The following is a 12,925-nucleotide window of genomic DNA, read 5'->3' as shown; positions in this document are numbered from 1 at the left end:
AGTCCATGTGTTGTGGTACGCCCACAGTGCTGTTAGGGAGTAGTTCCAGAATTTGGATCCAGCAACACTGAAGGAATGGAGATATATTTCCAAAGTCAGGATGGTGAGTGGAATTTACAGATGATGGCATTCCCATCTGCTCCCTTGTCCTTCTACCTGTAGAAGTTGCAGGTTTGGAAAGCCAACCAGAGGCTGCCAGTGATGTAGCAACTAAAATTAGGGATGCACAAATAATAGTACAGCCGGAGGAGGTTACAGAGATAGGTAGAAGCAAAGCTAGTCTAGCACTGTGGACACAGGTAAAAGGGAGTGTTTGTGTTTCTTGTACAAGCAAGCATCATTTAGATACAGCAGCAGAGCTTTGGATGAGCACATGTTTATATTGAATGGAAGCTTTATTTTTGGCCAGGAGAGCATTGATGTTAGGCAAGTTTTCTAGTCTTACAAGCATTGGATGAAGGTTTCAGCAGCAGCTGAATTGAGGTAGGTTCAGAGTTGGACAATGATATTGGCGTTGTTGGAAGTAGAGCAGATCTGAGGAAGAAACTCATTTATGGATCAACAAAATTACATCCCATTGGAAAAATAACTATCCATAACTTAAAGAAATTAAGGATATGAGATTAAAAGAAGAGGCTTTTGTTGTGAACAATAATAGTAACCCAGAAGATTAGGAGAGCTTTGGAAACCAATGAATGACCAAATAATGGGAGGGGAAAAATAGCCAGGAATATATAAAAATATCTTGTAAGATCATCAAGTATGTAAACATGGGGAGTAGCAAAAGTAACACTAGTCCCTTAGAAGCTGGGAAATTACAGAGGGGGAAATGAGAATAGCGTAGATGTAAAACATTACATCTTCTATTGTGAAGCCAGATCAAACAAGAGAGCATATTAAAAATAGTGGGGGACTTGGAAAATAATTAATGAGGAACGTTAAGTAATTAATATAATTGAAAATACTGACCAAAGGCTCAACCTGGGACCTGATGGCCTAAATCTGAAGTTCTAAAAGAGGTGGCTGAAGAAAGTGACGGACGAGTTGTGAAATTCCCCCGATGCTAGAATGGAAGGTAGCAAATATAACACTGCTGCTTGAGGGAGGGAGGGAGAAAACTGAACTAGTTAGTTTGGCGTGTTGGGAAAACACAGGAAGTCTGTTAAGATGTTAACAAGTAGAAAAGAGTCAATTTTGGGAAGAATACAAAATTAGTATTTTGTGAAGACCTCTAAATGTTGGTGTTTAGAGCAATTAAGTTGTCCTCGTACAAGAAACACAAAGTTAGCATCAGATTATGGGGCTGGAGAAGTCAAGGCCACAGAGATTTGAAAACAAGGATGAAAATTTTAAATTTGAATCTTCAAAGTTTTTAGCTGTGTCAATTTTACAGAGGGCAGGACATGTGCAGCAATACATTGGAGCAGTCACGTCCAGAGATAACAAAAGTCATGATGAGGATTTTGAGGAACAGTTGGTGAATGTTAGAGGTGGATAGAGGCGTTTATTAAATGATGGCATGCATATGTGGTCAGAAGCTCAACCTGAGGTCAAATGAGTTGGAGTCAGAGATTTGCAGCATGGAAACAGGCTCTTTGGCCCAACTTGTCCTTGCTGCCTAGTTTTTACCATTAACCCAATTGCCTGCGTTTGGCCCATATCCCTCTATACCAATCTTACCCATGTCACTTTTTAAAAGACAAAATTGTACCCGTCTCTACTACTGCATCTGGCAGCTCGTTCCAGACATTCACCATCCTGTGTGTGAAAACATTGCCCCTCTGGACTCATTTGTATCTCTCCCCCCTCACCTTAAACCTTTAGACTTCCCTACCTTTGGAAAAGATGTTGACTAGCTGATCAATGCCCCTCATTATTTAATAGACCTACGCTCCAGGGAAAAAAGATCCAAGTCTATTCAGCCTCTCCTTACAACTCAAACCATCAAGTCCCGGTAGCATCTTAGTAAATCTTTTCTGCACGCTTTCTAGTTTAATAATATCCTTTCTATAATAGTGACCAGAACTGTACACAGTATTCCAAGTGTGGCCTTACCAATGTCTTGTACAACTTCAACAAGACGTCCCAACTCCTGTATTCAATGTTCTGACCAATGAAACCAAGCATGCCGAATGTCATCTTCCCCACCCTGTCCACCTGTGACTCCACTTTCAAGGAGCTATGAACCTGTACCCCTAGATCTCTTTGTTCTATAATTCTCCCCAATGCCCTACCATTAACTGAGTAAATCCTGCCCTGGTTTGATCAATCAAATGCATCACCTCGCATTTATCTAAATTAAGCTCCTTTTTCCATTCATCAGCCCAATTGATCAAGATCCCATTGCAATCTGAGATAACTTTCTTCACTGTCCTCTATACCAACAATCTTGGGTGTCGTCTACAACCTTATTAACCATGCCTCCTATATTCTCATCCAAATCATTAATATAAATGACAAATAACAGTGGACCCAGCACCGGTCCCTGAAACACACCGCTGGTAACAGGCCTCCAGTTTGAAAAACAACCCTCTACAACCACCCACTGTCTTCTGTCATCAAACCAATTTTTTATCCAATTGGCTACCTCACCCTGGATCCCGTGAGATTTAATCTTATGCAACAACCTACCGTGTGGTACCTTGTCAAAGGCCTTGCTAAAGTCCATGAAGACAATGTTGCAAATGGACAACTGCTCAGGAGAGGGAATGAAATCCATGGCCAGAGAATTGTGTGCAGCAAGGATTAAAGACAATGGCTTCAGTCTTCCAAAGTTTGTGCTTCTCCCATTCCTGAAGATTGGACAGCAGTGTGACAAGTCCAAATGGAGGGAGATCGAGCTGGTGAAAAGGTGAAGTGAACATTGTCAAGTGTCCCTGTGAAACCTGACATTTCAATGTCAACAAGAGACAGCAGGTAGATGAACAATGAAAGGAAACCCAGCACAGATCTTTGGGACTCTGTAGGTAACTGTGAAAGAATGGGGAGAGAAGCCAATGCTATGTTATTGAGCTATGAGTTGATGGAAAGGCAGTGGTGGTTCAAACTGCAAGTTTTTAACCATACATTGAGATGAGCTTTTTAAAAGTTTTAATCCTCTTAATTCTGGAATACATTTACATGATTAAATACACACTTTAGACAAATAACTAATTGTAATCACAGGATAAAGTCTTCTGCTATTAGTTAACTTTTCCAGGTTTTGTCAAGTTAACATTCGGTCAGCACCACCCATTCTCTTTCTTCAGTCGTGTGCAGACAGCTAGCGATGGACACCACTTTCATCGTAATACTGTTGGGAACATTTCATAATCACAGATTTTGCTGCTTCTCCAATTCTTTCTGGATCATAGGGTCCAAAGTCCAAATTTAACTCAGTTCCCCTCCTTTACAGCTGGGATAGATTCAGCGTGTGAATCTTCAGCCAGGGGATAACGCTTGTATTCTCAAATGGACCTGGTTTTTCTCTCACAGCAAAAGGGAAAGGTGCTGGATGTTCTCACTCGATCAGGATTTTCCGGATCTCCTGTACTCTGGCAAGTTGGCTCTGTATATAAGGCACGTCCTTGGTCAACTTCTTTGAAAGCTTTTCAATATCCCTCTCCAGCTGTAAATTGAATACAAACATTTGTTCAAAGGATCACCTAAAGCCCAAACCCTCCCCATTTACAAGCGCCCACATCCTAAATACTTTGTATGCTTGTTCGTAATTTTAATGATAGTGTTATAGCACTATAAGCATTATAACACTGTAGTTAAGAATGCCCACCAATGCCTCTACTTTCTCAGAAGAGTAAGGAAATTTGACATGTCCGCTACAACTCTCACCAACTTTTACAGATGCACCATAGAAAGCATTTTTTCTGGTTGTATCACAGCTTGGTACGGCTCCTGCTCTGACCAAGACTGCAAGAAACTACAAAAGGTCGTGAATGTAGCCCAATCCATCACACAAACCAGCCTCCCATCCATTAACTCTGTCTACACTTCCAGCTGCCTCGGAAAAGCAGCCAGCACAATTAAGGACCTCACATACCCCAGACATTCTCTCTTCCACCTTCTTCCATCTGGAAAAAGGTACTAAAGTCTGAGGTCACGTACCAACCGACTCAAGAACAGCTTTTTATCTGCTGCCATCAGACTTTTGAATTCACCTATCTCGCATTAAGTTGATCTTTCTCTACACCCTAGCTATGACTGTAACACTACACTCTGCACTCTCTCCTTCGCCATGAACAGTATGCTTTGTCTGTATAGTGCGTAAGAAACAATACTTTTCACTGTATGCTAATACATGTGAGAGTAATCAAATCAAGAAGCAGGAAATTTGCATACTAAATTAAGACTTAGACCATTACACCAGCTGTGTGTGTTCTGGCTGTGTTAAACTGAGCAGTTGGAAATGAGTAATTCCCCAACTGGTTGGTTCATTCACAGAATGGTGATACATAAGACAGTAGTTCTGGAGAGCTGATGTTGTGTAGGAGAATTAACCAGGGACCGAAAGTTGGAGAAAGGGAGCCCAATCCTTGTAGCCACAATCTTGCAATTTCTATTAGTCAGCAGATCTTGCAATGGTCCCCCACTCATTAAATGAAGTGCAGCCGATCAATGTTAATAAAAAATCAAACCAAAAATGTCCTCATTTGCTCCTATTGTACAGAATTTCAAGCAGAAGAATCAAATATGTTCATTGAGGTTCCCTAACAGCATTTGAAGTCAGTTATGTAGCAAACAAACCTAAGAACATAAGAACTAGGAGCAGGAGTAGGCCATCTGGTCCCTCGAGCCTGCTCCGCCATTCAATAAGATCATGGCTGATCTTTTTGTGGACTCAGCGCCACTTACCCGCCCACTTACCATAACCATTAATTCCTTCCTTAAGTAAGTACAAGGATTGATATATGGGTTCTCATTCCTTGAATAAGGTGTGTTCTCTAAATGCTATTTAGAGAATACACCTTATTCCAGTTTTGGAGTCATCAAGGAAAGCTCACAGATTTCATGCTTCTCCAATGACATTTTGACGTGATATTTCAGGTAGGATCTGCTCCTGTATCACAGATGCAGGGTATCACACCAGATCACTCTTCACCCAAGGCTTGTCAAAAAATATCTGCCAAAAAACTCAATCTTAAAAGCGCACATCACTTGCAAAGCAATAGGGAGGAGAGCGCACGATTTACAGGGCATACAAATCACCTGAAGATCTATATTATTAAGTGTATAATCCTCATTCAGCATTCTCTACACACTACACACAAATTATTCACTGTACAACGAATAAAAGGGAGATAAAAGCAGAATACTGCAGCTGCTGGAATCAAAAACAAAAAACAGAAAATGCTGGAAAATCTCAGCAGGTCTGGCAGCATCTGTGGAGAGAGAATAGAGCCAACGTTTTGAGTCTGGATGACCCTTCGTCAGAGCTGAGAGCAAAGAGAATCTGGAGATTTATACTATGGGGGGTGGAATGGGGCAAAGGGAATGTAAATGAGGATACAGAAGACTGAGAAGGTGCTAAAAGTGTCCATTAAGTGATCAGAATGTGTGGATGGCAGAACAGAGGTACAGATTGTTAAAGGACTGCCTGAGGAATGTGGCTGTTACCCTGAAGGAAGGAGGGGGGAGGGGACAAGGAGGAGAGCTGGAATGGAAAGTGGAAAAATGGAGGTAAGAAAGAAGGATGATAAAGTGGGTAATTAGGATGAAACAGAATGAAATAAAATAAATGGGAATGGGGTGAAGATGGAGGGGAGAGTTCATGCTTTTAAGTTGTTGAGCTCAATGTTCAGTCCGGAAGGCTGTAAAGTGCCCAATGGGAAGATGAGCTGCTGTTCCTCCAGTTTGCATTGGGGTTCACTACAACATTGCAAAAGACCAAGGATGGACATGTGGACAGGAGAGCAGGATGGTGTGTTGAAGTGGCAAGCGACAGGAAAGTCTGGGTCCTGCTTACGGACGGACCGAAGGTGTTCAGCAAAACAGTCACCCAGTCTGTGTTTGGTCTCTCCGATGTAGCGTAGACCGCATTGGGAGCAGCGACTGCAATAGACCAGATTGAAGGAGGTGCACATGAAGCACTGCTTCACCTGAAAGGGGTGTTTAGGACCTGGGACGTGAGCAAGGAGGAGGTAAAGGGGCAGGTGCTGTACCTTCTACGATTGCATGGGAAGGTGCCATGGGCAGGGGGTGAGGTGTTGGATGCAATGGAGGAGTGGACCAGGGTGTCCCGGAGAGAATGGTCCCTGCGGAATCCTGAGAGGGGGGAGGTGAGGTGAGGAAAGATATGTTGGATAATGGCATCATGCTGGGAATGGTGGAGGATGATCCTTTGAATGCGGAGGCTGGTGGGGTGACCCTGTCCTGGTTCTGGGAGGGAGGGGAGGGGGTGAGAGCAGTGGGCCAGGGAATGAGTTGGACGTGGTCCTGTCAACCACAGTGGGTGGAAAACCATTGATTAAGGAAGACATATCGGCAGTGCTATTTTGGAAAGTGGCATCATCAGAACAGATGCGGCGGAGGCGAAGGAACTGAGAGAATGAGATTGAGTCCTTACAGGATGTGGGGTATGAAGAGCTGTAGTCAAGGTAGTTGTGGGAGCAGTTTATCACCAGAAATGGAGACAGAGTGGTCAAGGAAGGGAAGTGTCAGAGATGGACCATGTGAAGGCAATAGAGGGGTGAAAATTGGAAGCAAAATTGATAAATCTTTCCAGGTCCAGATGAGAGCATGAAGTGGCAAATAGTTGTCAATGTACCGATAAAGGAGTTGTGGGAGGGGGTCGGAGTAGGAATGCTCCACATAACCCATAAAGAGATAGGCATAACTGGGAACCATGCGGGTGTCCATAGCCACACCTTTTATTTGGAGGAAGTGAGATGAGTTAAAGGAGAAATTGTTGAGTGAGAGATCAGTTCAGCCAGACGGAGGAGAGTGGTGGTGAATGGGGATTGTTCAGACCTCTGTTTGATGAAGAAGTGAAGATCTTTGAGGACAACCTGGTGGGGAATGGAGGTGTAGAAGGATTGGACATGCATGGTGAAGAAGAGGCGGTCTGGGCTGGGGAACTGGAAATCGTTAAAAGGGAGACCTTTAGCTGGGATTCTGAAACACAAGCCAGCAAGATGGATTCACCAATCTTGTCAAATGGAGAGATTATTTAGTAAATGTACAGGGGTTATGACTGCATTCTCATTGGGGGCCTTTAGATCACACTGATGCAACAGCACTGGAGTGAGGAAAAACACTCAAAGGTCAAAGGTGGGGTGAGGAGCCCCATCTCCAATTACTTGCAGTTGCCTCACAATTGCTCTCCCATCCATTGACTCTGTCTACGCTTCCCGCTGCCTCGGCAAAGCAGCCAGCATAATCAAGGAGCCCACGCACACCGGACATTCTCTCTTCCACCTTCTTCCGTCAGGAAAAAGATACAAAAGTCTGAGGTCACGTACCAACCAACTCAAGAACAGCTTCTTCCCTGCTGCTGTTAGACTTTTGAATGGACCTTCCTTATATTAAGTTGATCTTTCTCTACACCCTAGCTATGACTGTAACACTACATTCTGCACTCTTTCGTTTCCTTCTCTATGGTATGCTTTGTCTGTATAGCGCGCAAGAAACAATACTTTCCACTCTATGTTAATACCTGTAACAATAATAAATCAAATCAAAACAATTTCAGATCAAATAGGACAACTCTTGACATCATTTATCAGGCAACAGCTGTTTCACATCTGGAGCTTTTACCTTTCCCGCATATTCCCAAACCTCGGAGGCCAAATCCTGCCCCTGGACAGAAAGTTGTTTAGCAATTGGAAAAGAGGTTAGTGATTGTACACATGCACCTTCTCTCTGACAGAGATAGCGATTACTTGGGCAGCAGATCACTCAGTATCTTCTTCAGATATTCAGCAAGTGGCTGTCAGTATCTCAATAATAAACCTGCTCCAAATCCTGCCAATGGACAGGAAGCCACACAAATAATTCACTCCATATTCAGCCTCTTCCAGACAGGAAATGCTAAAGTAGTTTATTGATGTGATTTGATGCACCCTGTAACAACAGGGTGTACTCGCTGGAGTTACACCGGACTCACCAAGTAATTAAACCCCACCGTGGAGTTACTCAGACATTCACCAACACTCCAGCTCAGAGCTGTGCTGGGGCACATTGCACCTCGTCAGAATCATCATCTAGATCTTGTCCTAAATGTCTCAAACTCCTCATTACATCGGATTCACACTCCTTAGACTAACAGAGATGTCTTGCTGCATCTGTACAGGGCATTGGTGAGGCCGCAGCTGGAATAGTGTGTGCAGTATTGGTCCCCTTATTTGCGAAAGGATATATTGGCCTTGGAGGGAGTGCAGAGAAGGTTCACCAGGTTGATACCAGAGATGAGGGGTGTTGATTATGAGGAGAGACTGAGCAGATTGGGTTTGTATTCGTTGGAATTTAGAAGGCTGAGGGGGGATCTTATAGAGACCTATAAGATAATGAAGGGGCTGGATAGGGTAGAGATGGAGAGATTCTTTCCACTTAGAAAGGAAACTAGAACTAGAGGGCACAGCCTCAAAATAAAGGGGGGTCAGTTTAGGACAGAGTTGAGGAGGAACTTCTCTCAGAGGGTGGTGAATCTCTGGAATTCTCTTCCCACTGAAGTTGTGGAGGCTACCTCGTTGAATATGTTTAAATCACGGATAGATGGATTCCTGATCGGTAAGAGAATTAGGGGTTATAGGGATCAGGCGGGTAAGTGGAACTGATCCACTTCAGATCAGCCATGATCTTATTGAATGGCGGGGCAGGCTCGAGGGGCTAGATGGCCTACTCCTGCTCCTATTTCTTATGTTATTATGTAACTACCTTGAATTTGGCCAGTGGTCAGGAACAGGAGGGTGTGACTGTGAATGAGGCAGGTAGAGGGATCCAGGGGGTAGGGCTGCAGGAGCCTCAGCCATTGCTCTTGTCCAACAAGTTCGAGATTCTTGCCTCTTGTATAGATGAGAGTGGGGACTGTACGGAGGATGAACAAACTGACCACAGCAACATGGTAAAGTCAAATGTAGTATTAATCAGGGGACTAGATGCTGAATAGTATAGTCAGGGGAACAGACACTGTTCTCTGTGGACAGGGTCGAGTCCCGAAGGCTGTGTTACCTGCCCGGCGCAGGGTTTGGGATATCTTATCAGGGCTCCAGAGGAACTTGGAGTGGGAGGGGAAAGATCCAGTTCTTGTGCTCCATGTAGGGAAATAGTACTCAACAAAACAAAATTGAATAGTTTCAATTGTACGAATTGAAACTATTCGCACAATCGCACGATTGTGCAAATCATGCACAAAGACACCCAGATCCCTCTGCACTGAAGCACCCCAAAATTTCTCTCCATTTAGATCATAAGTTGCCTTTCCATTTTCCTAATCAAAATGGATAATGCCACACTTATCTGCGTTAAACTCCATCTGCCACATTTTGGTCCAATCACTTGAACATATCCATATCCATTTGTAAATTTCTTATTTCTTTATTGCAAGTCATTAATATAGATTGTAAATAGTTGGTGCCCGAGGACTGAACCCTGTGACATGTAGTTACATCTTGCCAACCAGAGAAAGACCCATTTATCCTGACTCTCTGCCTTCTCTCAGTTATGATGTGGAGATGCCGGTGTTGGACAGGGGTGAACACAGTAAGAAGTCTCACAACACCAGGTTAAAGTCCAACAGGTTTATTTGGTAGCAAATACCAAATTTGCTACCAAATAAACCTGTTGGACTTTAACCTGGTGTTGTGAGACTTCTTACTGTTCTCTCAGTTAGCCAGTCTTCAATCCAAGCTAATAAATTACCCCTAACCCCATGTAACCTTGTGTATTAACCTTCTGTGTGGCACCTTATCAAACGCCTTCCGGAAGTCCAGATATCCTACATCTATTGGATCCCCATTAGCCGCTTGGCTTGTCACATCTTTGAAAAACTCGAGCAAATTAGTCAAACGCGATTTATCCTTCATAAAACCATGCTGATTCTGATGGATTGTGTTCTGACTTTCCAAATGTCCTGTTATTATTTCCTTTAATAATGGATTCTAACAATTTCCCAACAGCAGATGTTAAACTAACTGGTCTATCATTTCCTACTTTCTGCCTCCCTCCCTTTTTGAATAAGGGAGGGAAGCAGAATTGGTACATTAGCATTTTTCCAATCTAGGGAATTTTGGAATATTATAACCAATGGATCCACGATCTCTGCTCCACTTCCTTTAAGACCCTATGATGTTGGCCACCAGGCCCTGGGGACTTGTCTGCCTTCAGGTCCCCAGGGCCTGAGGGTAGACAAGAGGGTGGTGAGTCTGTAGAACTCACTATCCCAGAGAGTGGTAGATGCCGGAACATTGAATAAATTTGAGGAGATAGACAGATTTTTAATTAGTAATGGGTTGAAGGGTTATGGTGAATGGGCAGGAAAGTGGAGTTGAGGCTGAGATGAGATCAGCCATGATGGTATTGAATGGCGGAGCAGGCTCGAGGGGCTGAATGGCCTCCTCCTGCTCCTAGTTATTATATTATGTGCAATTAGGAAATAGCTGGCACTCCTAGTAACGGATTGGGCTGGGAAGCTGTGCGTGATATCATTCAGTCTCTGACATCAATATGTCATCAGATGAATGTGTTTTCCAAACTTGGGTTAACTCTCAGAGTTTCTGGAAGAGGCTGAATATGGAGTGAATTATTTGAGTGGCTTCCTGTCCATTGGCGGGATTTGGGGCAGGTTTATTATTGAGAGACCGACAGCAACTTGCTGAATATCTGAGTGATCTGCTGCCCAAGTGTATCGCTATCTCTGTCAGAGAGAAGGTGCATGTGTACAATCACTAACCTCTTTTCCAATTGCTGAACAGCTTTCTGTCCAGGGGCAGGATTTGGCCTCCGAGGTTTGGGAATATGCGGGAAAGGTAAAAGCTCCAGATGTGAAACAGCTGTTGCCAGTTAAATGATGTCAAGAACTGCCCAGTTTGGTCTGAAATTGAGAGGCAACTGCAAGTAATTGTCGACGGGCCCCCTCGCTATGATGTTCGAGTGTTTTTCCTCACTACAGTGCTGCTACATCAGTTACACAGCCAGCTGGATTTTGCTCTGCCTGGGGTCCTTGTGTCCCTGCTATGTTAGAATGAGATGAGCTCTGCAGGAATGTAAATAAGTCAGTTGCTGCTGGAATTCAGGCTGTCTGGGTGTTAAAAGGTTATCTGCTGTGAATCGGTTGTCTCTTCATCCAAGTGCTCTGCAACATATGATGGGAATGACATGACTACAAATACCTTCACCTGAGGAACCCACCAGCAGAAAGTTTCCTCTCCGTACCCACCTTGGGCCAGAAACCGAGAGCACCGGGTTCAAACCGGAGCCCAGTCCCGCCTGCCTCCAGTGTCCTCTCACTCTCACATCACAGCAAGCATTAATAGGCAGGGATTATATAAAATCCCAACAATCGACAATTCATTATAAACTGAATACATCACTATAAAGGAAGGACAATTAGAACCAGCTGCCACCAGCAAAACAAAACCAGCAAAACTCCACAGATGAACATCAGTGCAGAAAATAAAATCTAGCGCTGGAATTTACTTCCCAATTATTCCTCCCCTCCTGCTCAGTCAGCCCAGTCACCAGGCTGAGATATAGGTCTGTGCTAGTTTGGGTCTAACTGTACCTCAGCGAGAGCCGCTGTACTGCTGGAATGCAAAGCCCAAGCCTCTCCCCCCAAGGACACTGTCATCCTCAACCTATCTCGAAACATAGGGACTTTTCACAAGGGCAGCCTCATGGCAGAGTGCAACATATCCTGTTCAGCCCGATTTCTACCATTTTGAGCCAGGGACTTTTTGCATGAAATTTGAATGCTTTTTCCACCATGGCACCAAAGTTATTTCCTCTCAAGTGACACAAGCAGAACTGGCAGCTCGAGAAGCAGGCCGGGGAGATCAGTTAAGTCATAGAATCCATACAATCTCTACAGTGCAGAAGGAGGCCATTCAGCCCATCAAGCCTGCACCAACCACAATCCCACCCAGGCACTAGTCCCGCAAGCCCACATATTTACCATGCTAATCTGAAAGAAATGGCTGAGGTAATAGCAGATGTGTTAGTAGTTATTTATCAAAATTCGCTGGACTCTGGGATAGTGCCGGCTGATTGGAAAACAGCTAATGTGACGCCGCTGTTTAAAAAAGGAAGTAGACAAAATGCGGGTAACTACAGGCCGGTTAGCTTAACGTCCGTAGTTGGGAAGATGCTGGAGTCCATCATTAAAGAGGAAATAGCAGAGCACCTGGATAAGAATGGTTCGATCAAGCAGACGCAGCATGGATTCATGAAGGGAAAGTCGTGTTTGACGAATTTACTGGATTTTTATGAAGATGTGACTAGTGCGGTTGACAGAGGGGAACCGGTGGATGTGGTGTTTTTAGATTTCCAGAAGGGGTTCGAAAAGGTGCCTCACAAAAGGTTGCTGCAGAAGATTGGGGTACACAGAGTTGGGGGTAAGGTGTTGGCGTGGATTGGGGATTGGCTATCTAACAGGAAGCAGAGAGTTGGAATTAATGGGTGCTTTTCTGGTTGGCAGTTGGTGACCAGTGGCGTGCCGCAGGGATCGGTGCTGGGGCCTCAACTCTTTACCATTTACATAGATGATCTGGAGGAGGGGACTGAGTGTAGGGTATCAAAGTTTGCTGATGACACGAAGATGTGTGGGAAAACGAATTGCGTGGAGGATGTGGAAAGTCTGCAGAGAGATTTGGATAGGCTAAGTGAGTGGGCGAGGATCTGGCAGATGGAATATAACGTTGGCAAATGTGAGGTTATCCACTTCGGAAGAAATAATAGTAAATTGGAATATTATTTAAATGGAGAAAAATTACATCGT

The 12,925-nt window shown here is 44.0% G+C and overlaps 1 protein-coding gene across 1 annotated transcript in view; it reads right to left on the bottom strand.

Moving 5' to 3' along the window:
- Positions 1-3,073: 3,073 nt before the first annotated feature.
- sfi1 (SFI1 centrin binding protein) overlaps positions 3,074-12,925 on the bottom strand; it is a 164,081-nt gene continuing 154,229 nt past the window's right edge. The window contains exon 31 of the mRNA XM_078226823.1: positions 3,074-3,607. Coding sequence (XP_078082949.1) covers positions 3,500-3,607 — 108 coding nt within the window. The 3' untranslated portion in view covers positions 3,074-3,499. The remainder of the gene's footprint in view (positions 3,608-12,925) is intronic.

This window comes from Mustelus asterias, chromosome 13 (assembly GCF_964213995.1).
Source record: "Mustelus asterias chromosome 13, sMusAst1.hap1.1, whole genome shotgun sequence".
NCBI lineage: Eukaryota > Metazoa > Chordata > Chondrichthyes > Carcharhiniformes > Triakidae > Mustelus > Mustelus asterias.
Note: the sequence above shows the minus strand (reverse complement) of the source record. Positions and strands in the feature narration are given on the sequence as shown.